Source organism: Lobosporangium transversale (assembly GCF_002105155.1).
Source record: "Lobosporangium transversale strain NRRL 3116 chromosome Unknown BCR41scaffold_16, whole genome shotgun sequence".
In the NCBI taxonomy this organism is placed as follows: domain Eukaryota; kingdom Fungi; phylum Mortierellomycota; class Mortierellomycetes; order Mortierellales; family Mortierellaceae; genus Lobosporangium; species Lobosporangium transversale.
The window spans coordinates 87,167-114,908 of NW_019028994.1; the positions used below are offsets into that span (position 1 = coordinate 87,167).

Sequence of the window (27,742 nt, forward strand, 5' to 3'; positions counted from 1 at the left end):
AGGACTAGAATCCAAAAAGGCTTGAAAAGTAGATCATGATCGGTTCACGGGGGCACCATGTAGTACATCCCTTCTTTGTTCTTTTCGTTGCCTTTGATCGTGTACATTACTGCAAATACCTACAGACAATGTGGTGAGTGCGAGCTGCGAGATTGTCCGGCCAAATAAGATCAGACAAGGTCGAATGAAGAAAAAACAGATCAGACTAGCCATTTTCTCACAAATCAGCGCATGTTATCGAAAAAAAAGAAAACAACAACAACAACAAAAAAAAGGTATAGTATTATAATTCAACTGATCATGATAACATTAAATAATTTAAAAAGAAAAAAAAGAAAAAAAGAAAGCTCTAGTAGCATCAGAATGGGGGCAACATGTGGCAAAACCATCCAGATCATTCAAAAAAAAAAAAAAAAGCAAAAAAGCAAAAAAAAAAAAAGCTCTACGAATAAAATGATACGTTGTGATCCCTCATGATATGTTTATCAGATCCTAGTCCATGCTCACTGTCCCTCTTCCTGCACAAAAACAAGGGACTAGGCGCTTTTAGGGAAGCGAGAAGTATAAAATGTTTATAGCAAAAGCCAAGAACTAAAAAGAAACTATGCAACAAGGGTCATTAACTTTTCTTTGAGGTAGAAAGGTGTTACTTCAGAGGGCTTTGGAGGGGACCCTGGAGGCAAGGATCAGACAAAAACAAAACAAAAACATTATATGTAAATGATGCTTGTGAATGGCGCTGCTGAGCATGAACTCTTTTTTTATATTTTTTTTTTTTTTTTTTTTTTTTGTTTCCTTTGCAACGCTTATTAGATTGAGTTAAAGTGTAATAAAGCGCGCATGAAAAAGATTGCCACAATAAAAAAATGTATAAACTTACTGAATGGTGTTGGTGCTGGTGCTGATGGTTTGCATCATACCCGTCGCAAAAGTCTGAAGCCCGATCGGGCATGGGTACATGTATATATATATTATACATTACAATATGATATAATGTACAAATGCACTCACAAATTCAGCTATAAGTCGAATGGGACGACAAGTTTGTGTTAATTGAAAGGTGTTTTGTGTATTCTTTTATCCTTTTCTGAAATTCTTGTAGATGAAGGCACTAGCCGGTATATTGCCACTTTGGGTCTAATCATCTCATCGGGCCAAGAAAAAAGCTTCAACAAAAAACACGCATGTTTATGTATCTATATAGTATAATATAATACCTTTTTTTTTTTTTTTTTTAATCTTGTTTCCTTTTCATCTTGTTTTTTTTTTTTTTTTTTTTTTTTTTCTTTGTCTTAAAAAAGATCATCTCTTTGACTCCTCTGCAGCCCGCCTATTCTGTTTATTAAGAGAAGCTTAATTTGACATGAATATGATGCGAATCACATGGATGATCGCCGAGTATATGAGTATATGCAGGTGTCCAACTATCTCCTTCTCTCGCCTATGATATGCTTTTTTTATTTTGTTTATACGTCAGTCCAGTCATCGTTTCAAGCGCCCTGCTGTATAGTTGCAAACGGAGATGCAATTAGAAAAAAAAAAAAAAAAAAAAAAAAAAAAAAAAAACGCGTCAAGGAATTTTTTTTTTTTTTTTTTTTTTGGATCTGATAAGGAATTTTAATTTGCATACGTGACCCGGGAAATACCGCTTTTGGATGTATTTGCATCTGATAACAACAATTGACTCGGACAAGAGGACAAGAGGACAAGAGTGCAAATCTTTGAGCTAATGACATCAAAACACAAATACAAACAAAAATAAGAACCGGCTCTCTTTTTTTTTTCTTTTCTTTTTTTTTTCCAAATGATGGTTGAAACTCAGTATACACTATTCCTATCCAATGCTACCAGTAAGGACAAAACTCTTCCTTTCATTCGTTCTTCAAAGATCGATATGGAATGGTTCCATTAGCTGGTGTTGACAATAACAAGTTCAGGCAGGGAAAAGAAAAATTACTATTATGAAGCTACTGTCAGTTGGTAAAGCAGCAATCATAAAGACTTTTTATATATATCTATCTTTGTTCTATAAACTTTCCTCTTCTTTTTTTCCTCTAAAAACCACAGCAGGATATCATTGTTTATGATACTCCATGGGTCCCACTCACATCGGTACATTGGACGATATATCTTTGTATTTTTGTATACTTGAATCTGAGCGTAGGATAAAGATCGTCATATTAATCCATGTATCTTTTTAAATGGTGATCTTTTGTCCATCATATGCAATTCTGATTTTGGGCAGACCCTCGCCATCCAGAGCTCGTACTCGTTCATCTTCAGTATAGTGATCAGCCGAATGACAAAACCCAACAATGAATGCACGCTCCAACTTTGGTTCAAGGCTAGCAATGTAGTCAAGCGCCTGAGGAATGCTGAAATGTGAGGGATGAGTCGATTCTTATTATTGATCAATGAAGTCACATGTTTTGTTATTGTCGTTGGGCATTCGTCATTGAAAAAGTGGGAAGGAAAAAAAAAAAAAAAAAAAAAAAGATTAGGATTAAGTTCAGCGACAATGACATTATAAGAGCGTTCTCTCATGCCTGTCGCCTCGCTCAATTAATGTTTTACGTATTCTATTTCCCTTGATAACTTTCTTGTTTTTAAAAGTTGTTTTTTACCTTTAAGTCCATCAATGACTAAAACCTTGGAGCCTCGGATTTTCTCTGTAGTACTCTCAGGTATAGTGGAACAATCTGAGACCCAGCTCACGTCCTTGAATCGGAAACCAAGTGACCAAAATGGTTCGCCTGTTGCAAAGTACTTGCCATGATGCACTAAGTTTAAATCACAAACGCATATAAAGCATAAGAATTGACATGATCATTTTGCATGTTACGACCGCAGTTGAAATTGGCCATTAAAGAGTCTGTCGATATCTCCCAAAGCCATAGGGGCCTCCTTGACGGTGTCCTTCCGTTTGTCCTCTGTTTCCTTCTGGTGCGACCTCCTTTGACTTCATACAAAATATTATTTTCACTTTTTTTTTTTTTTTTTTTGGAGGAGGAGGAGGGTTAAAATAGTTTTTACCTGGCAACGGTGTGAATTTGAGTCCTTCAACCTCAAAGTCTTTATCATGTTCAATAATATGATATGTGAATGAAGGAATATCACCGCCTCCTGTAGCTTGTGAGGCATCGACCATATATGGAAAGGCGGCTGCGATGCAATTCATGGTGACTTGATCCAGATACACTGGAATACTATGTGGGGTATCCTTGTCCAATAAACACCATGACCTGAGATCATCCAGTCCAAAAAAGGCATCCGCATGTCCATGAGTGATCACCTAATGAGTTTGAGCGGAAGAAGAAAAATAAAGAAAGAAAGAAAGAAAAACCAACGGGCAGCACGGATCAAAATACTGTTATTTGAAGGCAGTCGATTCTATTTCCTCTTTTAATTTCCTTTGAACGTTTTTTTTTTTTTTTTTTTTTTCTGTGATCATTATTCCGTCCTCATATTTACCAAAGCATCAATGTGATTGATGTTGTATTTAGGAAACCATTGCCTTGCTGATTCGTAATAACTCTTCCCACAATCAATCAGGATGTTTCTATTCCAAGATCAAAAATCGAGGAAATGTCAGCCATGTTCGCTTTGATGAAACAGGATCTATATACCTCTTTTTCTATATATATACATATATATGTATTCATATATACCTTTGACGTCCATCAGCTTGGGAGAGGCGGACCATGGCACTAGTATTACGCCTAACATTCTTAGCGCCCTCTGGTGTCAACGTTGACAGACATACTTTACAAGCAGACTCTGGGTTTGAAATACATGGAACTGAAGGCTAAAAAATCCACAGATTCATTCAAGCAAAGGGTTGTTAAGATACTGTTGCATTCCAATGGATTCATATGTTACGCATAACGTTCTTCCAAAAACTAGATCCTAATGCACAGACATTGTATTTTGTTCTTTTTTTTTTTTTTTTTTTTTTTGTCTGTCATGCTATGCTTATGCCTATGCTACGTTTTTCTTTGCTTTGTTTTGCCATGCACAACTTTTTTATTGTCTACTGTTGTGTTCATTCTCATCCATTCTCATTCAAAAAAAAACGGATTCATCATTACAGTCACATTACCACGCTGCTAGAGGTTCCAGTTCCGAGAAAGATGAGTTCTGCTGATTCAATCATTGTGAGGAATTCTATGTTCAATGTTCTATGTTTACTTGTTAAAGATGATTAGATTTGGAGGAAGGGGGAAATGTATGAGAGAGAAGCGGAAAGAGAAGTTGGACAATGGGAATTCAACAAGACAAACAAACAAAAAAAAAAAAAAAAACTTTTTAAAGGCGAAGACCAAAAAAGACTGACTTGTCCGAAGAAGCCTTTTTTTTTTTTTTTTTTTTTTTGAGCTTCAAGAGTATCAGAAGTTGGAAGCAGTCATAGTCCTCACCCAAAGGATGACACACACAATGGGTCAGTGATTATATCATCAATTACACTTCATAACTTTATAATCGTTGTCAATTAGAACCGGAGAGTTATGAATACACACCATTCCTTTCATCTTCATCCAACTTCTTGACCACTCTGTCAAAACACTCTAATGTACTTGCCATATTCGGATAGCTCTGTCCCCTAAAGACGGTGATCTGCAGGCTCTCTTTTTAATGTTGCTTAATTAACAAAACAAGGGTCCATCCACTTTATTCTTTACTTGTAACCAGTTATTCTTTCTCCCACAGTGCCATGCTGCTTATTGATGTCCTCAGTCGTGAGGCTTGCATGAAATAACATGCGCAAATCTACACTCGCTGCACATACTGTATTTGAACCGGTAATCTATGATCGATCTACCTGGTGCCGTTGCTGTTATCAGCGGTATTCTTTCTCCCAAAATTGCTGTCGCTGAAGCTGTCTCTACTGATAGGACTTGATGATTATCAGCTTGAATTGAGACTGCTTTGGACTTGTGTGCCATTGACGATGCTGTCACAATCTGTTCGGACGCCTCACTTACGACCAACGGATGGGATTGCTCTTTTATTGCTCCTCGTTGCATCAGAAGCTCCCTGTTGACTGCGCCCAATCCAACTACATCTTGAATACACATGTTGCTAGCATTGAGAAATGTTTATTTGGTGCTCCATTTCAGTCAATACTGATATTGATCTCTCCCTTTCACAATCTGCCACATCCGAACAAAGGCATCCTCAGATCCTGTGACCAGAAAGCAGCCTCCTTCAAAAGTACTCCATACAAGTGTCCTAACACGTCCGACTTCAGATGGGATTACTACCAAACACTCGTCTGTCCCTGCATCCCACACTCGCACTGTCCTATCACCACTGCCTGAGGCAATATACTTTCCATCAGGTGAAAAAGCCATTTCCGTGATCCATTTAGTGTGTCCTTCAAGAGTATGCAAAACAATTCCCGTTTCCATATCCATCACATCAATTTGTCCATCGTCATAGGCACCAGTCATCCGCTGACTACATGGTGAAAATGGTCCTTTTCTTGTATAAGCTCTAGTTGTGTAACAAAGCTCCCCCCGTTTCTGTATTCCGTACTTGCAGCTCATAAGAGGGATAGCTGTGATAAACCACTATTTTTCGACCGTGTCCCAAAGCTGTACTGTGATGTCGGTACCACAAGTGGCTATTTGTTCTCCATTTGGCGAGTATTTTAGGTCCATGATATAAAGGGAACGCCCTACAAGGATATGGATGAGCTTTCCTGTTTGCGCATTCCATTGGTATACCATACTCTCGGAAAATGAAGCAGCGAGTTTTCCACTAGGAGAATACTGAATGCCGCGGACGCTATTCCTATGCTCCAACTCGTACTTTTTCTGACCAGATCTAACATCTAACATCCCATACATACAAGTAACGATCAGAAGTGCAGCGAGATATAATTTCCTCGCCATTAGGTGAATACACAATTCGTTCAATTCCATATCCATGGTCCATCTACATCATCTGCTCCCCTGATATCGCATCCCACAGTCGTACTGTCTTGTCACGGCTGCCGCTTGCAATGTGAAGTCCATCAGGAGAGTATGCCACACTTCTCACCTGGTCCGTATGACCCTCTAAGCTGTATTTGAGCATCCCCGCTTGAGTGTCCCACACCCGTACTGACCCATCATCGCTAGCTGAGACAAGATCGTTTCTACCTGGTGAGTACACTGCACTGTTTACTTGAGCTTTATGGCCCTTCAATCGGTGAATCAGTGCTCCTGAGGTTGTATTCCAAATTGAAACTGCAGTTTGGAAAGAACCCCAGATGGCGGTATATCGACTGTCTGGCGAGTATATAAACCTCGTACCAATCTCAGTACCCTCAAGAGTTGAAAGCATTTCCTATGTTGACGCATCATAGAAAGAAATTGAATATTTACGTGAATCATCTTCGATAACGGAGGCAGCGAGTGTCTTGCCATCAGGCGAGTATGATCCTTCCAATACCTCGCCACCAACTTTGAGAAGCGGTCATTCTCCAAGCTGTACACCTGCCATCTTTGCTCCGCTTAGGTCTGCTTCACGAAGCCAGCAGTTCCGTAAGTTGACCTTCCTCAGATCCGCTCCTTGTAGCTGAGCATACTCAAATATACCATGGCTGAGATCTGCTCCTGGGATCCGGATACCTCGCAAGTCTGCTTCAATAAATGACTCGCCTGCTTGGATCAAGATTGTCATCGCATTGGCTGCTGCTATCCGCCACTTGCTATTGCTCTTCGAGAGCTCCACATATGCGTACAGCTCCTGTTTGAACACCGGTTCAAGACGAACACGGTCCTCTAAGAATTGAAGGATAGATGACTCACTCACAAAGCTTCTCCATACTAAAGGTGACACCTCATCAATCTCCACTACTTCCACTTCCTGCTCTTCCTTCTTGGTGCCCATGGCTTCGAAACTATATACTGAACTGATGCTCTGCCGACGAGAAGTTGCTATCGTCGCCTTTGCTACTTCATCGATCGCGGAAGCACTCATTGATTTCTTCGGCTCAAAGATCGCTCGTACTAGACTGTACTCTAGCAGTGAGCGATGCATAAACCGGTGCTGGCTGCCTGTATGAGTAAGTGGTGAAGCCTCGCATAGAAGGTTCCTTCCATTTGCTTTGCCGAAGTACGCTTCTTTCCATGTGTCCTTGTCCTTGTATGGTGAGTAATCCACTACTGGGTTACCACCTTGATGTTTGTAGATTGCTATGGCTAGCTCGGTGAGATATCTGTGCAAACCCTTCATCTAATAGTTTGTGAAACATCCTTCTGTCTTCCAGTCCTAATGCACCGTTTAGTCGCTTCTTGCCTCGCTCGAGCCATTGCTCAACGAACTGATCATACAGTGTGACGCGTTTGATCTTGGTGTTGGAGCCTCCTTGATCTGGATCTACCATTCGTGGGAGTACTTCTAGTGACATCGATAGTATGAAAGGGCTCTTTACAAGGTCTTGTAGACTAGGGATCAGCTTGAGTGCATGTCGGTAGTCCTTCGCACGCCACATAGGATTTATGGCATCGACATACTGTTCGATGTAGTCATCGATCTGAGTCTCAGAGAATGGCATGATCACAGCCTCTTCAAACAATCCAGCGTCTGCTTGGTGATTGCGATTCGTAGGCTGGAACCGATCTTGATAGTCCAATCCGAGGTACTCGCTGCGGCAGCTAATCACCATCTGAGCCATCCACTCTCCAGGCTTATTCAGTTGATTGGCGACATACAAGTTGTTGGTCTGCATGCTCTCATCATACCCATCACAGATCAGGATGAATGACCGATTCTTCTTCAGCTCCTTGATGCGTGAGTCTGTAAAATCATAGTCTCGCAGTTGCTTTGTAACCAGATCCTTCTCTGGCTTGTCGATGGCTGGAAGATTAATAAATAGTGGAATCCGACCATGTCTCTTTTGGTATGTCTCCCAGAGTGTGCGCTCTAGAGTGCGATTGAATGTGGACTTGCCTGCTCCTGAATCTCCTTGGATAAGTAACACTTTCTGATCGCTGCCCAGGAACTCGCTCACCTTGTCCATCAGCAAGAACAGCTTATTATCGCTTGCTTGAGGACTTGCTTTAGCATATTGTTGGATGTAGAATCCATGGTTGCTTCCAATCTCCATCCGCCGTCGCTTTAGCTGCCGTAGACTGTCCTCAACACTGGGTCGGTTTTGTGCACGATCAAGCAAATGTGAAGATGTAGATGGAGGATGTGTGACGAAGAAGGGATGCTGGGTCGTTGACCCTTGAAGACAATTCTTATATAGTTCTTGTTTCTTGAGGTCTCCATATTCCTCTAGATCATTCAAGAGAGTGTCTGCAGCTGGAAAGAGAAGGAATAAGAGTATGTGTATGGAGTGAGTAGGTAAAATCATCATATACTGAGCGCCGCCAATATCCAAGTATATCCACAGAAAAAGAGAAAATATATGCACCTTGTAGGCCATTCGGTGATAATAAGGATAGCTGTCTAACGATACTTATGATCCATTGCTTGACATGTGTATGGTAAGGCCACTCTTGGTCATTCTTGTAGATCTCTCCTAGGAACGTGATGGCATCATGTCGAGTATCCATACTCCACTGTGTATCTGCTGCAATCTGTCCCAGCCTCTGACATAGTCCCCATTGGAATGCTGCATCATTTCTGCAGGGTGCTTCACACATAGGAGTCTTGAACTTGGTCAGTTCGCCTATCTGGAGTAGTGCGTCGGCTCCACGCAGTGTTGGATACCATGCTGTTTTGCGACTAAAACTGAATCCTTCCTCCATACATTGTCTGAATGCCGATCCACTCTCATATAGTGATGTTGCATTTTCATATATCCCTAAGCTCATGTAAATAGCAGCTGTCACAGAAGGAAGTCCTCTCTGGGTGTTGCTTATCTCATCCATGAAGGCATTCAGATCTAAGCCTTTGACTGCACTCACTACTCCAAACAGTCCTCGGAGCACTGCTGATGCCCGTCGAAGCATGGCTTGCATTGTTGATTCATCGTCTGGAATATACAATAGAGCTTGGAAAGCATAAGCTGCTTGGTAGACAAGGTGTGGATCTGAGCTATCTTTTAGTCCCTGGAGGTATACAGCAAGTGGCTCATGAAGTTGTTCTCGCTTCAGACCCTTGACTTGGTTGTTGACCATGACATCGAGCACATGTGAAACTGCAGCAGACAGGCGATAAAGGTGGTCTCCAGATTGGCCATGGGTACCTTGTAAGCGGGAGCTGAGAGTGTTAAGGGTTAAGACAAGGTCATCCGAGCCAAGGTATCCAGAAGGGCCATTTTGCATCAACTGGGCCAATCCCTCCAATAAATGAACCGCAAGCATGATGTTCTGACTGATCCCATTGACTAAAGTCATAAGCAGTCTCCTAAATTGGGCTTGATCCAGGATTGGAGTCAGGGCCACAACTTCAGTGACAGTGGACTCGGTCTTGATGTCCTCGTTGATGAACATGTCAATCACATCTGATGCCAGTTTATGCAGTCGCTCATGCTCATCTTGGTCGTTTGATATGGCCTGGCACCACTCTTTCTCGCGGTCATTAAGATCACTTGTTGAAACAGAACCAATAGAAAGCAGACTAAGACAATACACGAGCTGGTGGATATCGTTCAGATGGGTATTAGCATCTGGTAGGCTGTGCCTGATGATCGTTGGAGGTTCATTGTGATCAAATATGTCCTCAGGAATAGTTGTATTGGTCAGCGCTGGCACAACTTTATTGGATCTGGTGCTACTGGCTCCACTACTTCCTTGTTTAGCGCCGGTGCTGTTATCGCTGCTATCGCTATTATTGTTGCCATTGGCGCTGTTTCCCTGGACGTATCCCCATTTCTCAGCTTTCCTGGCACGTCTTTGAGCACTGTCTGAATGACCTAGTTGTTCATATAAGCGAGCAAGTTCATGGTAGGCTATGGCTATGTTTTGGCGCAGTGCTAGGTTTTCATTGGAAGCTATAGAGGCTGAAGACATTAGGATGTGGGATATTCTCGCAGGCCGCTGCATCCGAGATAACGCAGAGTCAGCATCGAGACATAGCTCCATCAGAATGTCATTATCGTCGTCTATAATGCGAGTACCCTTCATGTAGAAATCAAAGAGTCTCAGGGCCTGTGCTGGCAAGAGTGCGCGTCGTGACAGAGTTCCCATAGAGTCAAACATGGCTAAGGTAGTATAGTTTTTTTATTTTTTTATTTTTTTATTTTTTTATTTTTTATTTTTTAATTGACAATGTTTATTGAATAAAGAGAGGAAGAAAGATAGAAAGGGAAAAAAAGTTCTTCTTTCCGCACGTGGCTCTTGAAGAACTCGAGTATCTGTGAATGATGCCATGCTTTCTAATCCATCTTTTTTTTTTTTCCCTCTCCACCTTCGTTTGCATTCCACACATTGTTTGTCTCTCGGGTCTGCTTCACATTCCCTTTTCCCGCACATTCTTCTTTACTTGGGCTGTTTTGCACGAATCTTTAATCTAATTTTGAATACAAACCATCATTTGCATGTCACACAACGATGATCAGCAACCATGGAAGAGAAGGAACCCGTTATGGACAGTCATTTTCTTGTCTTGTATCGTCGCCTTTGCTGTCTTGACACCATTAGTAGAAGCTCAACCTCCTCCTAGTCCGCCTCTTCCCTCTTCTGGAGCCTCACCCCGGGCAACAAATACTGTTTCTACCTCAACAAGGACAGCAGCACCCTTACCGTCTCAGATACCTATCCCGCCACCGGATCCACCAACGCCCATTGTTAACCTTCCTCCGGGGACTCGTGAGTTACAGGATGGACAGGTTGTCGCAGACAGAGTTGGACAAGGTCAACTTCAGACCTACCATTTATCAGTTGTTCAACAACATCTTCCTGTTCGACGACAATTGGAGCGGATCATTTTTCATCCAGGCCCAAAGGAACTCTACAAACGACAAGTAACGTACTCGCCGACATCATCGGCAGGCTCTGGATCATTAATACCCACGTCAACTACTTTTGGGGTTGGAGGGCCTATACCAGCACCTACCAGAACCATTGCACCTACACTTCCTTCGCCTTTTGCAAATGGTACATATGCGGTGTACATATCGGTATCAACGTGCTCAACACCCAAATCAGGAGCCAATTTATGTCCACCGTTAATGATGTACATATCCGTTTCAGCTAGTCAACCCCTACCAGGACCAGGGCAGGACCCTAAAGTGGTGCAGGTAGTTACGAGTCAGGAGGGTTTGATCCAGTTCACAGCTTATACGAATAAGGATATTTTCTTTAGTCTCCAAGCACCGGCCTTGCAAGGTGCCTGGACAGGTGATTGGGCTGTAGAAGTAGGCGCATCAAGCCAAGGTAAGGGAGGAAAAAGTTAAAATAAAAAGCGTTCGTTGCGATAGAGTATAATGGCACAGCCCTTTTTGAGTTTTTTTTTTTTTTTTTTTTTTTTTTTTTTTTTGGTTTGTTTAGGATATGTGCAAGGATATCAGAGTTCACAAGGATTAGTTCTCGATGATTCGGATAGTACCAATGCCAGCTTCTTGACACATAATTTCACAGCAGTTCCGACGTTCAAAGTTTATTTGGTCAATTCGACTTCTTTACCTGTAGGGCTGACCCATTCGTTATGTGCGATCGAGGTCATTCAACCCATGCCTCTTACCAAAGCCAACATGGTGGTGACTCAGACGAATAGGACGAGTAATTTGGATGGGTCTCAAGGGAGGTTGATCCTTCCACCAGAGCCAACGTTTGAACAGTTTGGACAACGACGACAGGTATTGGTTCAGGGCTTGAGACCGGGAACAGAATATACTGCGTTCTTTATTACGGATGTGTTGAATCAAGCAGGAGCTGAGGTGATGTATGCGATGACACCCTTTAGGACTAAACGACGTGATAATTGTGTGTTGATCACGGATCTACAACTTTGCAGGGAGGTAGCCTATGCAGTCCCAGTCACGCCTCTCTCGACGTTACCGGGCAGCAGTAGTGGCACGACGGTCCAGCAGGATGTGAAGCATTACTATGATGATTTCACAAGTCGGTTGATGGAGACTTTTACAAAAGTGTTGAAGCAGTACGATTGTTCGAAATCACAATATTCATTTATCAGGAACTGTACAGATTGTGAGCGGGCCTATCGACGGTGGCTGTGCGGTGTTTCGATCCCTCGGTGTACGGATGTGGAGGATATTACGGATTCGAACAATTACGGATATGTGAGGCCTGAGGACATCGATCCTCATGCGGCAGAGAACCCCTATTTACTTGACCGATCGAATGGACCTGTGGTCGTTGGGAGAAATACCAGTACATCGAGAGGAGCGGTTGCTCAACTGTCTGCTGAGAATAATACGTTGATGAACCCAGGAGAGTATGGGGAGGTGTTGCCATGTGTGGATCTGTGTTATGATGTTGTGCAGAGCTGTCCAAGTTTCTTGGGATTTAATTGCCCGGTCAAGAACATGGGTGGTAATTATGCACGGATGAATGCTGGGGGATTCCAATGCAATGGATTGGGCATAGTATCGATTCCATCAGGAGCAAGGGCCTCAAGGTTGTCGATGTTGAAAAAGCAAGGGATTGTTGCGATCATGGTCATAGTGTCGATTCTCGTTTCATAAAGGGTGACAAAGAAAGAAAGGGAGAAAGAAAGTAAATGACCCTGAAAAGAAATATGGATTAAACTAGGATGAACAACAAAAAACTGTCTTTGATATCTCTTGGACATAATAGAGTTGAGCTGGTTAGTTGATTAGTTTGTTAGTTTGTTAGTGAATGTTGTGAAAAAGAACAAGGACAATTGAGTGTACAACAAACAAACAAATGACAAATGAGAGAACGTGCTAAAAGAAAAAAAAAAGGTGGCTGTGGTTTTTTATTTAAAAAAAAGGGTTAGGCCATGCAGCAGCAGCAAAGAGCTAAAAGGGAGTAAAGTAAAGCCGTAGCTAGGCATGCTATGACAGAAGTAACCTTCGAGTGAATCTCTTCACCCCCGTTCTGCCCCTAGTCCAACTCCCTTTTCTCTCTTTTCTGTATTCCCTTATTCCCTTTTCCTCTTTTTCTTTTTCTCCTTCTAATTTCTCCTTTCATTCTCCTACTCTGCATGTGTGTGTCACTGTCTAAATATGAAGAAGATGAAGATGAAGATGGATGCATGCATACCACTTTGAGAGCAGTTTTTTTTTTTTTTTTTTTTTTTTTTTTGTTCCTGGAAGCAAGAGGCGCGTGTTAATGTGTTAATCAAAGTATAATTTTTTTTTTTTTTTTTTTTTTTAGTCTAAGGGACAATCAACTCAACTTCACACCTTCTTCTCTTCATCATCATCTCTCATCCATCCCATCCATTCGTATTCATTTTCCCTTTTTTTCCTTTATTCTTTTTTTCTTTTTTCTTTTCCCTTGATCCCCAGCTTGGTTCCATCTGTTGCGTGCGTCTGTGTGTGTTGTTGTTGTCGCACGTAGCAACCCGGTTTGGACCTTCTTTCTTACCCTAAAAGAGAGAGTATTTCTTTTAATTTGTCATCTGTTCATCACCCCCAATCAATCAATCAATCAATCAATCAATCACACTCAATCAATCATTCATTCATTTAATCAATCAATCAACCCATTCAATTACATTTAATTACTTTTAATCTTTCAATCCAAATGATCTCTCCTTCCAATCTACCTTCCCCTGCTGGGTACTCCTTTGGGTCTTATGAACCCATCCATAATAACACAAACAATAGTAACCATCGAGGGAAAAGTGATAGCCACGAAGCCTTTATTCGACAGCGTCGAAAGAGTTCTGTAACACCATCACTCTCTTTGCTTCGTAATAACAACAACAACAACTCAATTCGTACACGTAGTCAAAGTCTGGATAACAACAACAACAACAGTAACAACACCATCTTCAGCCTTCACAGCTCTTCTTCTTATTCTACTTCTACTTCCACCTCTACCTCCATTGCAACTCTTGCTGGGAAAATTGCTCATTCTGCTCATTCGGCTCATATCACAAACACTGCCACTGTTGCTGCCACTGCTAATGCCTCTGGAACCACAATGTCCTCAACAACATTCCAAAAAATCAATGCCCTCTCTTCTACAACAACTACAACAACTGCAACTACAACGACTGCATCTTTATCGGTAGCACTCTGTCGCTCTTTGGTCTTGAAATACATTTACATGACCTACTTATTCTTTCTCCAGCTCTTGGTCTGGCCTACAGCCGCAGTCAAGAAATTCCTTTATCAACAACAACATAAACGGGCAGGAATGGCAATAGCTACAGGATCAGGACTAGGATTCGGAGCAGTCGACATAGGCAGAGTTGCTCAGGACTTTTTAAAACAATATACCTTGGATAACCATCTTGCACCTGTCCATGACAGTGACAAACTTAACAATAATACCGACACCAGCACTAACATTAGCATTAATAGTAATAATCATAACAGCAACAATAACAACAACAATAGCAATAATAACCAACACCAGGGTACTACAATGCTGAGAAGATCTTCTCGGTTCAAGTCACGATCAGATCTAGAAGAGATTGCTCAATCATCTACACCATCATCATCATACTCAACAACAACAACAACAACAACAACAGCAACAACAACAACAACAACAAAACGAAATAGTGGTGGTTTAGTTTCTAGATCATCTTTATTATCATCAGGATATGGAACAGATTCCATGGCCGAGGATGGAGGCTCTGGGGATAACTCGACCACCCCAACGTCCTCCATGATCCGTGGGAATCAAGGGCGGTTAAGACAACGGATGTCTCGGCCCATGTCGGGCCTTGGACATGGAGGATTCGGAGCAAGGAAAAAAACCTTAGTGTTAGATTTGGACGAGACATTGATACATTCCACATCCAGAGGATCACGCTCTCAAGGATACATGGTCGAAGTATTGGTTGATCGACATGCATGTCTATATTATGTCTATAAACGACCTCATGTGGACTACTTTCTGAAGAAGGTATTTTAAGCCATGCAGACAACTCATATTACTATTATTATTATTATTATTATTGTCACTATCATTATTTACTAATACTCATTATTATTCCATTATTCATGGAAATATAAAAAATATAGGTGTCTGAATGGTACAAGCTGGTGATTTTTACAGCTTCCATGGCAGAATATGCAGATCCTGTCATCGATTGGTTGGATCAGAACCGCACCCTGTTTGAAAAACGGTATTTTCGCCAGGTAATTATGAACACATTCAACATCATCCATGCGGGTCGGTTCACATCATGATCCTTTCTTTTCTTTTTTCTTTTTATTTTACAGAACAGAGCACTGACCTCTTTTTTTTTTTTTTTTTTTTTTTTTACGTTATTCTTCTTATTTTTACGTTTACGCCTATGTTTGTTTATGTTTACGTTCATGTTTTCGTTTACTTTTATGTTACTGTTACATTTACGTTTACTTTTTTTTATCATAGGCTTGTTTCTTCCGTAATGGTAGTTACTTGAAGGACCTTACGGTAGTAGAACAGGATTTGTCCTCTGTCTGTCTACTTGATAATTCACCTGTATCATATTCACTCAATAAAGGTAAGCAAGTAGGAAACATGTGTGTGTATGTGTGTATGTGTGGATGTGTGGATGTGTGGATGTGTGGATGTGTGTATATACAGCATGGCATGACCTATTTTTTTTTTTTTTTTATTGAATTTTTTTTTCCTTTTTCCTTCTTTTTTCTTTTTTCTTGTTTTGTTTTCTTGCTTCTTTTTGTCATGGTAACAACACATAAACACAGAAAATGGTATCCCTATCGACAGTTGGATCGATGACCCGAACGATGAGGCCCTGTTGGACCTACTTCCGTTCCTTGATGCTCTTCGATTCACAGAAGATGTGCGGTCTATCTTATCTTTGAGAACCATTTAAAAAGAAAAAAATAATAATAATAATAATAATAATCTTCCTTCAAAATCTAACAAGATTTATTAAAATTAAAATATATAATTAAAAAGTAAAAGTAGAATTAAAAATAAAATTAAAATAAAAATAAAGCAAAGTAAAAGAGGGAATGAAAATGAAACAAATGCGCTCCTCTTTCATTTTTCATTGATCATTTTCCAGATTAATTTAATTGTATTTACATGTCTATCTCCTTGTCGGATTTTATTTTTAATATCAATTTTATCGATTTGCTTATTGTATATATTGCTGACCATTCTATTGATCTATTGCTTTACTCCTTGCTTTGCAACTTACTCTGACCACACCATCGGCTCTCACCGTTCATCCTCTTCCTTAGCCAACTCAGTCTTGACTTCAGCTGCTGTCTCCTTCTCCTCCTCCTTCTCCTCCTCCTTTTCCTTCTCCTTCTCCTCTTCAATTTCTTTATTTCCTTCTTCTTCATCATCATCGTCTAGCAGCTCTTGCCAGTCATCCACTACCTCGTCTGTAAATTCCCCTTCCTTTATAACCACAAACTTTGCCAAATCATCTTTCATCTTTGAATGACGGCCGCTGCTACTGCTCTCAGCTGAGGTCGAGCTAGATCCACCAGCTGTCAGGACCGATGGTGGCAACGATGATATAGATCCAGCACCTGCTACTTCCTCATCCCATGCATCCGAACTCAATGTTCCTGCTGCCTCCTTGGCCTTCAAGATCCTCTCCTCTTCGGCCCTTTTGGCTGCCGCAATACGCTCATCATCATCCAATAATGCAAACGTATTTGCTACTTTTGCAGGCGCATGTTTCTGTTGTAACCATTGATTACCCTGGCTAGCATTGAAGAATCGTTTTTGAGATCCACCCCCAATACTTGTATGACTAACCACCTCTCCCTCCTTATTGACCCAACACAACTCAACTCGATCGCAGAGGTTATTGCTCTTGGCAGCCGCAGCCTTGATCCCTGTTCGTAAGCGGATGAGCACAGCTTCTAATTCATCCATCTGCATCGAACCAGGATGTGGTACCAATACAGCGTCATCATCTGTCAACCACCGGATGCCATACTTGATGTTCCCGAAAATGGGCGCCAATTGTGCCGCTAGCTCTGAGCGTGTAAGTCCAAAGGCCAAATCATGCAAGTAGATCGCATTCACGGGATCTTTGATCGTTGGCTTCCGAAGTTGCTCCACAGCATTGGTAGTGCCACTGCTAGAAGAGGATGCCCCAGTTGATCGTCTCTGACGACAAGCTTGAGAGACCAACAGGTCAGGCACAGATGTGTTATGTTGTCTCATGATATTGACACTTCGATAGGGCTCAACATCCACACTCTCCGAGATGACATTGTAGTGAGCAGCGAGCTCATGAACAAACTTGCGGCGATGGCCCTTCATTGGCGGGAAATAAAGGATCGGTTTCGAAGTATCTGCAACCCATTCTGCCAATTGCTTCTCAATCTTGAGCGTAAACTCCATACTAGCAGAAGCATAGTCCAAAACATAATCATCGTATTCAGGTATGCGAGGACCCCTAAAATAACAAGTAAATAAATAAATAAATAAAACGTTGATATTTAAACAACGAGTTCGTTTTCTGGGAGGAAGAAGAAGAGAAGAAAAAAAAAAAAAAAAAAACACACTTTCAGATACTTACGGTGCATGCGTTCCTTCCTCAATCTCGAGGGCAAGAGCAACTCGTCGGTTACGCTCTGCGATCAAGCAATAATCATTGCATTTGATGATTCTTGGTTTGCCATCCCATGGATTCTCTGTAGTCGCATTACAGGCCGATTCCATTGTCAAGTGTCCGCATTTGCAGCTTGAAGGTACAATCACAGAACAAGGTTGATCTTCAGGGCATGGTGTGTCACCATGACATGTCATACCACACTTGTGTCCGCAGCTCTTGCGCGGTTTGGGACAAGGCTGATGACAGACATCTGTTGGTGGTGATAGACATCCGCCAGAGTGACATGACTTGATACACGTATGCAAGTTACAATCCAGTCGCTTGCCACAGACCTTGCCACATGATGGGTTATTCTTGTGACAAGGTACATTGGGCATAAGGGTCTTTTTACACATACATTCTTTTGGTACGAGCATAATACAGGGCGGACATGGCTCACTATCGGGATGGCAAGGATGGTTGGAGAAGGAAGTGTGTCCACAAGCGCGTGGACGCGTGCAACTATACCGACACTTTGGAATAGGAGTGCCACATGGGATAGGAGCTTGCACAACAGTGCGGCCGCATGCACATGAGAGGTCTTCAAATGAAGCGCCTATTTTTAAAAACAAAATACAGATTGTTTAATCAAATCAATTCCAAAAACGTGCATACCCAAATGACCGTTGAAAGAAAAAAAGGACATTAAAAAAAACTTACGCAGGCAAGGGTTGCAATGTCCTTTGTGGCACAACATTTCACAGGTATGAACACCACATTGGAGCTTTTTGCCACACACTAACGGACAAGTATGGGCCTCCAAAGCGGCAGGATCGATCTTTCCTGTTTTCGTCTTGTTCTTACCAGGACAACATCGATTCGTGCATTCATGTTTGCCACAGGTACGAAGGCCCCTACACAGACGGTCACACGTTGGGAGCTCATCTCCATAAAGACCCAACTCTGAGCAAACTCTCTGGACCCTGGTGGATCCACAACGACAGTTCACTTCAACTTTCATCCTACATGGTGAGCATTCACCGAGATGACATTTTTGCATGCAGCGATGTCCACAGTTCAAGGGTTTTTTACAAACACCTCCACAGACAGGAATCGGGTCAGTACAGGACTCTCTTGTCTTGCCCTTCAACAAAACCTCGACGGACTTTGATCCACAGGGACATGTCTTGACTACTTCAGGTCTGGCAGGGCATTGCCCTAACTCTTTATCTAATGGATGACAGCCCTTGGTGCACTCATGATTACCACATGCAAGAGGCCTAATTTTGAGATCAAATAGATAAACAGTTAAGATCGATTGAATTGATATCTCATGAATAGAGAGAGGAAGCCCATGATCCTAAAAAAGACCTCAAACGTTCACAACATACCTATTACAGGTCTCTTCACAGCCATAAAATCCTGTCACATCCTTGCCATCTACTATAGAAGTTCTAGGCTCCCCATCGCCACAGCGCGCTTGGCGTTGATGCTTTCCACAGTAACATTGCTGCTCCTCTACTTCTTCACAGGGTGGACACAGCCCAGGGTGACAAACAGATGAACATGTGTGTTTTCCACATCCTAAAAGCTCATCACAAACTTTGTTGCATGATCTTCCTGTTTGGAATGTAAAATCTGTGTCAACACAGCGCAGTTGGAAGGTATCGTTTCCACAGTAGCATGATTGAATAGGGCCGAGACCACTGCATGGGGGACATGGCCCAGGATGGCAAGGACTATAGGAAAAAGTAAAAATAAAAGTAAAACCAATTCATGTGTGAAAAATAAATAAATAATAGATAAAATAAAATGTTTAGCGCAGCAAAGCAGAGATAGAAAGACTTACATATTACATGGATGAGGACACTCTCTAGAGCGACCGCAACGCTCCCCACAGGAATGGGGAGTGAAATAACGGTTGAACTCTGGGTTATTGACCTTTCCACAGAAACAGACATACTCCTTTGGAATCGACATCTGAGTGTTCTGGCATCCAGGGCAGCGCCATCCAGTTCCGTTATTATTGGCATCTAAGTATCAAAGAAAAAAAAAACCCCCCAATACGACACAGAGTACAGAATTAGTCGTCTCTCCTTTTCCTTTTATACACATGTTAAAATAGCAGAGCCATCCTAACCCAAAGTTTCTTTTTTTTTTTTTTTCTTTTCCTCTTTTTTACCTTCAGACGATTTCTTGGCCCATTTAGAAAGACAGTCCAGATGGAATGCAGCCCAACAGACCTGACAATTCCAAATCTTGTGGGCTGGCCGGATGACATCCCAACAAACCATACAATCATACGTCGAGTTCGTAAGGCCAGTCGTAAGCGCAGCCATCAGATCTTTATCTTCTTCCGCCTTTCGTACAGACTTCCTGGAATGAACAAACCGTTGTTGCTGTTGTCCGTTCCTTGGACCATTTCGTTGAGGCCTAGAGCTCTCTCCTGTCTGCTGCTGATGATCTGCGCCGTTGAACGATGCTACTGCTGCAGAAGGAAATGCACGACCACCCTGATCAGCTGTCTTTCGATTTCTCTGTCGTCTATTGTTATTATTGTTGCTGCTGCTACCTTCACCATCGCCTTGTTGAGAGCTACTATTATTGCTATTGTTATTGTATCGGCTATTGTTGTTAGATCTACGGGGATTAGAAGAAGATGTTTCTGCTTGTGTATTATTTGCTCCATCTTCTTTAGTTCGTCGTGATCCTCCCCTGTTTTCGCCTCTACTTTGCTGATGTGATTTTAATACGGAAGTTGATGATGGCGAGGGTGATGATGATAATGAAGATGCGGTAATGTTGGCTTCCTTGTCTTTGCCTTTGCCTTTACGACGTCTTTCACGACGACGATCTAACCCAGATCCAGATCCAGAAGCACCAGATTGATTCTTCCTGACCGATTCTCCTTCTTCTGAAGGCTCAACAGGACGCTCCATATTGATTTCAATATCATCTTCGTCGTCATCGATGCGTGCACCACCACCACCACTGAAACGATTCTCGGGGGTTTGTTTTGGCGTACGTCTGCGACGGCTCTTGCTTTTGTTGTTAGTGCTGTTGGTGGTATTGGTATTGGTATTGGTATTGGCATCGACATCGGCATTGGTATTGGAGGTGGTAGTGTCAACGGATGCAGATCCGATAGCATGATCTGAAGGTTTGTTGTCCTTTACTATCGTTCTACCGTTGGCGTTATTGTTTGATTTATGGACTGAATTACCTTGACGTCTACTTCGATTCCGTGGATTAGTGCTATTACTATTCGATCCTGATGGTTCTGCAGAGGAGCCTTCCTGAGAGACTAGAGCAGCTTGAGGGACATAATCCTTGGCAGCTGGGTTGAGCTTGCCTTTACCCTTGGCTGGCAATGATTTCTTTGAAGATCCTGACCCTTCAGTTCCAGTTCCAGTTCCAGTTCCTGATACTGCTGAGGCATTGCTCATACCAGTTCCAGCTGAGGCAGCACTGTTGTTAGTGGTGTTGTTGTTGGTAGTGTTGTTACTTGAGTGGCCATGATTGACAGTGTTAGCTGAATCACCCATGGAGATCTGAATGTGAGATTCTGGAATTGTTTTATTCTTCCTTGTTATTGTTTAATATGCGCTTTTTGTTTCTGTGAAACAAGGACACGAGTGTAAGGTGGGCAAAGAAAGAAGAAGAAGAAGAAGAAGAAGAAGAAGAAGAAGAAGAAGAAGAAGAAGAGAGAGAGAGAAAGATAGAAAGAAGGACCTAGAAGATAAAAAGTCCACTCCCTTTCCGTTTCAGTTACATGTACTGAACAAGTAAAACACTACACCGCAAATGAGGCTTCATTCCACTATTGGATAATTTCTTTTTTTGATCATTGACTCTGACAACTTCACTGCGGCAATTCAATCGCTTAATAAGCCACCCGCAGTTCTTGGCTTCTAACCTTTATTATTCCTATTCCATAGACCCTGTAAAGATGTAAAAAAAAAAAAAAAAAAAAAACTAACCCAATCTAGAAAAATAAATGTTCAAAGTGATTAGATAATGTGGTTTATTTTTATTTTTTTTTTTTTTTTGTCTGTTTAAGTTCATGATAGATCCGTAATAAATGCTATATCATAAAAGAAAAAAAGATATGAAATGAGATAAAATGATGAGAAAGGGGTATAAGGGAGATACTGGGAATATGAGAATGAAACCAGTTACTGTACAAAAAAAAAAAAATAATAAGAAATAAAAAATAAAGAGAGAGAGATATCTATAATAATATATCCTTATTTAAGGCGACATGGGCCCTTCGTTACGAGGAGCCAAGCGAATGCTGCCAGAGTGCATAGGAGTTCCGCTCGGAGGTGACATTGTTCTGTAGCCTGGACCGGGACTAGGCATTCCACCCGGGGGTGACAGTGTTCTATAGCCTAGACCAGGGCTAGGCGTTCCAGTTGGGGGCGATAACGCTCTGCAACCTGGACCAGGGCTGGGCATCGGACGCATCATAGGCGAACCAGCCATAGTGGGAGGATGTCTTGGCACAGGGGCTACCATCATAGGACCACCAGGAGGCGACATTGGATGTTGCTGTTGCTGCCAGCCCTGAGAAGGAGACATGTGTGGGCGCATATTAGGAGATCCCTGTCCCCAATGTGACGATTGTTGGTGGAAGGATGGTTGACGATGAGGTCCTGGTACAAGAGATGCAGTTGATCCATTGTTGCTTGGGGTATTGGGGCTCAAAGGTCCAAGAGGGCTTCCCATCATCATAGGTCGAGGTGGGTTACCAGCCAAGGGTGGAGTCATTGCCTGTCTGCCATTATAGTCAAAGTGATGTTGCTGTGGTCCAAGCTCGGGCGTGACCTCCGTTTTGGATTCACCATTTTCGGTGTAGATACTGGGAGAACTGCTGAGACCTCGTAAGAAGGGTGATCCATGGATACGCTGTCGCTCTGCGCGCTCAATCCGTTTAGCCTGACGAACACGAGCCTTCTCATAATCATCCCATCGCTTGAGAGGTACCTTGGATGAGTCAAAGATCCCATCTGCATTACCGTGTGCCTCTCCCTTGGCTTCTCCCTGCACCTTACGGGTCTCACCCCAGGAAAAGTCATCAAAGTGCCAGTACGCGTACAAAGGAAGGACAAAGTTCCAGACTGGGAGCGCCAGCAAGTACACAAACATCCAGGCGACGTAAATCAGCTTGCGGGTTGTGAGCAAGATCAGGATAGCGGGCATCGTCAGGACGAACACAAGCAGGATCAGAGGTGCAGCCTGAGCCAAGTTGGTAATCGTAATCAAAGACAGGTTCACGATCAAGACTACAGTCAAGAGCATGGCCACGGGCAAGACCACTGTTCCGATCAACTCCATGAAAATCACAAACTGCATTGAGAAGCAGAACGTTCCACACAAATTACGAACCAAAACCAACTCTAACAAGTTGTGAATAGTGGAGTTGATCCACCGCCTCCTCTGAGACAACAGCACGTTAAATTCATCCGGCACAACAGTCTTGCAGATAGCCTGAGGCATAAACATCATCTTACGATTGGGGAAGTTACGAAGCATCAATGTTGTCAAGAAACGATCCTCTCCCAGTAACAGCAAGTTCTTTTGATGAAGGGTGTCGACAATGTTTTGGGAGTATTCCTGAACAATTTCGGGCTTTGTAATGATCGGTACCCAATCCTCTCCCTTGCGTGCCTTGAGACGGTACATACAGAAACATCCAGGCAAACAGGTCACACCTCCAAAGACTGACTCGAATCCCTTTCCAAGATGATGTGAGATGTAGTACTCAAACACTTGAATTGCCGTGACCCAGGACTGACGTTTGTTGGCGATCTTGGTTTCCCCACAGAGTCCCATAATCAACGGATCGTTATTCATACAGTTCATCAATAACTTCAATGAGCTTGGGTATACTTTTGTGTCTGCGTCCACCATCAAAACAATCTCAAACTTGTCCGGGGTGACCTGCATCAGATGTTGGATCTTGCGGAAAAGTTCATAGTCCAGGGGAGTCATCCGATCGTTATAGGTAACACGCGAGAAAAAGTTCATCAGAATCAGCTGAGAATCACGTTTGCCACGGTTTCCGGCCTTGGGTTTATCATGCTCTGCTTCGTTTCCGCATTTGACAACAAGGACTGTTGGGACACGATGGTTTTTCCAGCGGAAGTAGCCAGCATAAACCTTGGCGCGGTTGTGCTGTTTTGATCCAGCAGCGACAGCAATGTAGGATTGAGGGGTTGGGTCCGAGTCGAAGGCGGGGTCGAGTTCCATGAGGCTAGAACAAATCTCTGGGGTGGAACGGTCATTGCCGGATCCTGTGATGATTCCATCGCAGATAATGAAGAGCAGCTTTTTGTTGTCCGGATACTCTGTGCCCGCAAGGGACTCGATCGTAGTGCGGAGTGAAGCCTCTCCTTCAGAGTAACAAGTGACAAGCATGACTGTGTGCAGATCCTCAAAGGTAGCCTCACCGCCTACTGGGGTTGTTGTGCGCGACAAGCCTTTTCCGGGTGCTGAGGCGACGATCGTTGTTCCTGAGGAGGCTGCGGAAGAGCTACTGTGGATCTTTGCCTTGGAAGGTGGTCTGGCGAGTTTAGCGGACAAGAACCAGTCAAAGATGATGGCCATTGCAAAGCGAGACATGACAATGCCGAGCACGACTGTTAACGACACAAACATGAACAGGTCCGAGGCAAAGCATCCAGGTGTGGCCTTGTCAATGAAGCCAGCGCCGAATTTCTCGACCAGGCACGAGGCTGAATTCTTGAGGGATTCGCGTTTGAAGAATGTCTTTGTAGCATCCCGTCCTCCCTCGGGCATGGGTAGATCTCTGACATAACGCAAAACTGTATCGAGCTCATCGTTGGGGATGGGTGATTTATAAAATGCAAAGTACTTGTCGAGGTTGAGCACATTGCCGTCAATGACCATATAATTCGCTAGCTCACTTCTCTCCATCTGGTTCCAGTCATATCCAGCTTTTTTTTTGGGAACCTGACGAAGTTTATATTTTGAATAAAGAGATTCTCGTGTGGCTGTGATTTCACCGGGACAGCCTCCTGGAGCCAAACAGTTGTCGAACTTTGCTGCAGCAGATTCGAGTCCGATGCAGTGAGGAGTATCCTTGGCAAAAAAATTGCTGAGGTCCTGGCCTGGGGTCAAATCATCGAGGAAAAGGTCTTTAGGGTAGGTTGCGTCACTGGCCGAGAAATCATAAATATTTCCATTAATTCCATATAGGCCTAAAGTATTCCCCCATTACGAAATGAATTGAATATTAGTCATTTAAATTAAACATGATGGTTCTCCTTCAATTGGGAGCGGCGCGAATTAAAGGTGATCAATGGTCATTGGTGTCGGAACAATAAACATGAGAAATAGAAAGAAAGAAAAATGCTCAGCTTTCCATGGCACATGGCTCATAATAATGAGAAAATCATGTCAAAGAAAGGCTCACAAAAAAAAAAAAAAACTCGATCTTCTCCCCCCCTTTTTTTTTTCTTTCTTTTAATTCATTTGTTACAATGAAGGGACAGGAAGTGGTCGTGTGTGTGTGTGTATGTAAATGTGTGTGTGTGAATGTGTATTTGTGGTTGGGATATTGATGTGTGGTGCAACACAATGTGATACAAAATGAATGTTGTAACACTTTACATGCAACAGAAATACCCAGCTTTGATTGACAAAGCAGACAACGACTCTTTTTTTTTTTTCTTTTTTCTTTTTTCTTCTTTTGCAGGGAGAAGTTAGGGCAGGGCAGGGCAGGGCAGCAAAGACAAAAGTGGACAGGGGCCCTTTTCAAAAAAATCTCTGATTTCGGACTTGTAATCCCAAGGATGATTTTTTAGTTCCTGGGCTGGATCTTTCATTGGAACGATAACTCGATATCCAATTGATGGTCAGTGTTTTTTGGATTAGTTGCAAAGTTGATTATTCTGGACCGAGCAATATAGTCCAAGAATCTGAACAATGACTGTCTGAATCTTTTTCTTTTTCCTTTGCTTTTGAGAGGCGCTATAGCAGTAGACTATCTCCTTTACTCCAAAATGAGCAAGCTTAGCATCGTTGTTCCTGAGAAATCGACTCTTTGTCTCCCCTTCTCCCATTTGTCTATTTCGCCCTGTGTCTTTTTTAACAATCCAATCCTTTCCCTTTCCCTTTCCTTCCCCATCAAGAATTACTGCTTGTCCAAATCCAATCATTATGAAATGGATAAAGGGAGGACAGTAAAAGAAGAAAAAGGATAACTAAAGTCCTTAAGACTTTTTTTTTTTTTTTTTTTTTTTTTTACCTTGGGATTGCACATCTGCATATCGAACAAATGTCTGTGCTCCTTGTCTGTCACTGCTAGGACACAACAGAAAGGAGAATCCGACTGTCAAGAAGGCAACGATACCGCCGATGAACAAGATGATCAGACATAAAGTGACCTTCTCTCGCCAGGCCTGTTGAACCTGTTTGTCGGACATGCCGCACATCTTCAAGAACGGTGGCAATGCCCAACAGGTCATGATTCGAGAACAGATCACCCAACAGGATGCTGGTTCGTCCTCCTTCCGCTTCTTGAACATCGTCTCTGGGGTCTGGAAACGATCGGGACGGGAGAGGGTCTTGCCACGATTCAGAGTGTTTCCCCGGCGGAGGGTGCCACTCCTAACAGGAGGACCTCCGCCAGGGCCATGCACAGATCGTGCGCCTGTTCCATTGGGAACCCCAGTCATACTCTTACTGTCCTGGGGAGAGCAAAGTGTGGAGTGAAAGGGATGAGACTATATCGCCCTTGGTTGATCAATTGAGCAAAGAGTTTTTTTTTTTTTGTTTTTGTTTTTTTGGTTGTTGTTGTGGTTGATGTCGTAAGAAGATGGAAGGATTGAGGGAGGATCGAGGAGGAAGGGAAGAGGAAAAAGGGAGGTAGACAGAACGGGTGTACTTTAGGTTTTTCAAACGATTTTATTTCCCCCCCTGTTGATTTAAAGTGTTTGATGAGTGGCGGGTTGTACAGTCCAAGGTTATTAGAGACGGATGATGGATCAAAAAAGAATAAAGAAAAAAGAAAAAAGAAAAAAAAAAAAAAAAGTGATGGCAAAAGGGAGTAGATAAATGTATCTTTGTGTGTATTGTTCTTCTTTGTCAATGAGAATAAAAGTGTCTCCCTTGACTGTTGATGATGTTTGTTTAGATAGAAAGAAGGAATCAATGAAGGAGAAAGAGAGAGGATGGAGGAAGGATGAAGAAAGATGATTGTCTGTTACCGAGGAATAGAGAGAGAGAGAGAGAGAGAGAGTGGAGAAGAAGAAGGGTGAGAAGGATGAAGAAGAAGAAGGGTGAGAAGGATGAAGAGGAACAAGGGTAAAAAGTAGACAAAGGAAGAGAAAAAAAAAAAAAAAAAAAAATTAATTAAACTGGGTTTAGCTTGAAGATCAAACGGGACCTGAATTTTATTGTTCCACCCATTAAATTGCAAAGACACCTAACAAAGAAAACACACCAAAAAGGACAAAGTCATGGCTGTAGCAACTGTTGACAACAAAAAGTGCAATGGATAAAGAAAAACCACCACTGCACTTACTACGTTGACGTGTGATACCTAAAGGAAGGGGAGGGAGGAGGGGGGGGGGGGGGGAGAGGGGCTAGGCTGTGTAGATTTGTATATAACTTCTGTAACTCTTCTCGATTCAATACTGCTTTATCTTTGCCTCTGTCTCTGTTATAGCCCTTTCAACTCTCCTTTATTCATTCATTCATGTTTCTTTATTCATCCCATTTCATTCCATTCCATTCACTCATCAATCCCATTGCCAACCAAGCAAGTGTGAACCAAATAAAGAAAAAGAGGGTCCCATTGGACTCTAGACTGCAGCTGGGTTACATGTACATGTAAAAAAAACTTTATACGCGTACAGTGTATTCACACTTTATCTTGTCCCACGAGCCAGGTCGGATCAAAAGTGAGCAATGGCCAAGCATTGTCTAATATGTTTAATATTAATTATATATAATTATATAAATAAATATGTAATGTTAATATTAATATTAATCTGAAAGATGGCAAAGTAACCCATGGCTGTCTTATCTAATTTCAATGTTGGAACAAAGAGACAGTAGAAACAAGGGTGTGGATGACCCTATTTTTATAAATATGTAAAACATAACATGTAGATATAATATCTTTCAGGACTCTTTTTTTATCTTTCCTTCTTTC

At 42.3% G+C, this 27,742-nt stretch overlaps 5 protein-coding genes across 5 annotated transcripts; 2 read left to right on the top strand and 3 right to left on the bottom strand.

Moving 5' to 3' along the window:
* Positions 1-1,988: 1,988 nt before the first annotated feature.
* Positions 1,989-4,153, bottom strand: BCR41DRAFT_335769 (putative hydrolase; the record flags this gene model as incomplete). Its single annotated transcript, XM_022022005.1, has 6 exons — positions 1,989-2,400; positions 2,625-2,780; positions 3,034-3,292; positions 3,472-3,559; positions 3,669-3,805; positions 4,100-4,153. 6 exons carry the CDS (start codon positions 4,151-4,153, stop codon positions 2,198-2,200), a joined length of 897 nt encoding a protein of 298 aa, XP_021881812.1. The 3' UTR covers positions 1,989-2,197.
* A 6,183-nt stretch (positions 4,154-10,336) lies between these two features.
* Positions 10,337-12,710, top strand: BCR41DRAFT_421667 (stretch-activated Ca2+-permeable channel component-domain-containing protein). Its single transcript, XM_022030061.1, has 2 exons — positions 10,337-11,315; positions 11,430-12,710. The coding sequence occupies exons 1-2, from the start codon at positions 10,478-10,480 to the stop codon at positions 12,584-12,586; spliced, it is 1,995 nt and encodes a 664-aa protein (XP_021881813.1). The 5' UTR covers positions 10,337-10,477; the 3' UTR covers positions 12,587-12,710.
* A 2,046-nt stretch (positions 12,711-14,756) lies between these two features.
* Positions 14,757-15,870, top strand: BCR41DRAFT_305058 (NLI interacting factor; the record flags this gene model as incomplete). Its single annotated transcript, XM_022020774.1, has 4 exons — positions 14,757-14,948; positions 15,068-15,184; positions 15,423-15,534; positions 15,740-15,870. The coding sequence occupies 4 exons, from the start codon at positions 14,757-14,759 to the stop codon at positions 15,868-15,870; spliced, it is 552 nt and encodes a 183-aa protein (XP_021881814.1).
* Positions 15,871-16,087: 217 nt separating this feature from the next.
* Positions 16,088-21,303, bottom strand: BCR41DRAFT_321867 (hypothetical protein). The gene is made up of 6 exons (XM_022021453.1): positions 19,742-21,303; positions 19,409-19,592; positions 18,951-19,298; positions 18,280-18,839; positions 17,545-18,175; positions 16,088-17,421 (listed from the first exon to the last, which is right to left on the bottom strand). The coding sequence occupies exons 1-6, from the start codon at positions 21,102-21,104 to the stop codon at positions 16,221-16,223; spliced, it is 4,287 nt and encodes a 1,428-aa protein (XP_021881815.1). The 5' UTR covers positions 21,105-21,303; the 3' UTR covers positions 16,088-16,220.
* Positions 21,304-21,730: 427 nt separating this feature from the next.
* BCR41DRAFT_352492 (chitin synthase-domain-containing protein) lies at positions 21,731-26,457 on the bottom strand. The gene is made up of 2 exons (XM_022023960.1): positions 25,832-26,457; positions 21,731-24,782 (listed from the first exon to the last, which is right to left on the bottom strand). The coding sequence occupies exons 1-2, from the start codon at positions 26,259-26,261 to the stop codon at positions 21,811-21,813; spliced, it is 3,402 nt and encodes a 1,133-aa protein (XP_021881816.1). The 5' UTR covers positions 26,262-26,457; the 3' UTR covers positions 21,731-21,810.
* Positions 26,458-27,742: the final 1,285 nt, after the last annotated feature.

Bases quoted from the DNA above. Each gene is read 5' to 3' on its own strand.
- BCR41DRAFT_352492 (XM_022023960.1), bottom strand. From the start codon at position 26,261: ATGACTGGGGTTCCCAATGGAACAGGCGCACGATCTGTGCATGGCCCT. The intron at 24,783-25,831 runs GTAAAAAAAAAA...GGAATACTTTAG, and splicing joins TGCAGATGTGCAATCCCAAG to GCCTATATGGAATTAATGGA.
- BCR41DRAFT_321867 (XM_022021453.1), bottom strand. From the start codon at position 21,104: ATGGGTGATTCAGCTAACACTGTCAATCATGGCCACTCAAGTAACAAC. The intron at 19,299-19,408 runs GTAAGTCTTTCT...TTTTTCCTATAG, and splicing joins TGTCCTCATCCATGTAATAT to TCCTTGCCATCCTGGGCCAT. The intron at 18,176-18,279 runs GTAAGTTTTTTT...TTTTAAAAATAG, and splicing joins ACATTGCAACCCTTGCCTGC to GCGCTTCATTTGAAGACCTC.
- BCR41DRAFT_421667 (XM_022030061.1), top strand. From the start codon at position 10,478: ATGTCACACAACGATGATCAGCAACCATGGAAGAGAAGGAACCCGTTA. The intron at 11,316-11,429 runs GTAAGGGAGGAA...TGGTTTGTTTAG, and splicing joins AGTAGGCGCATCAAGCCAAG to GATATGTGCAAGGATATCAG.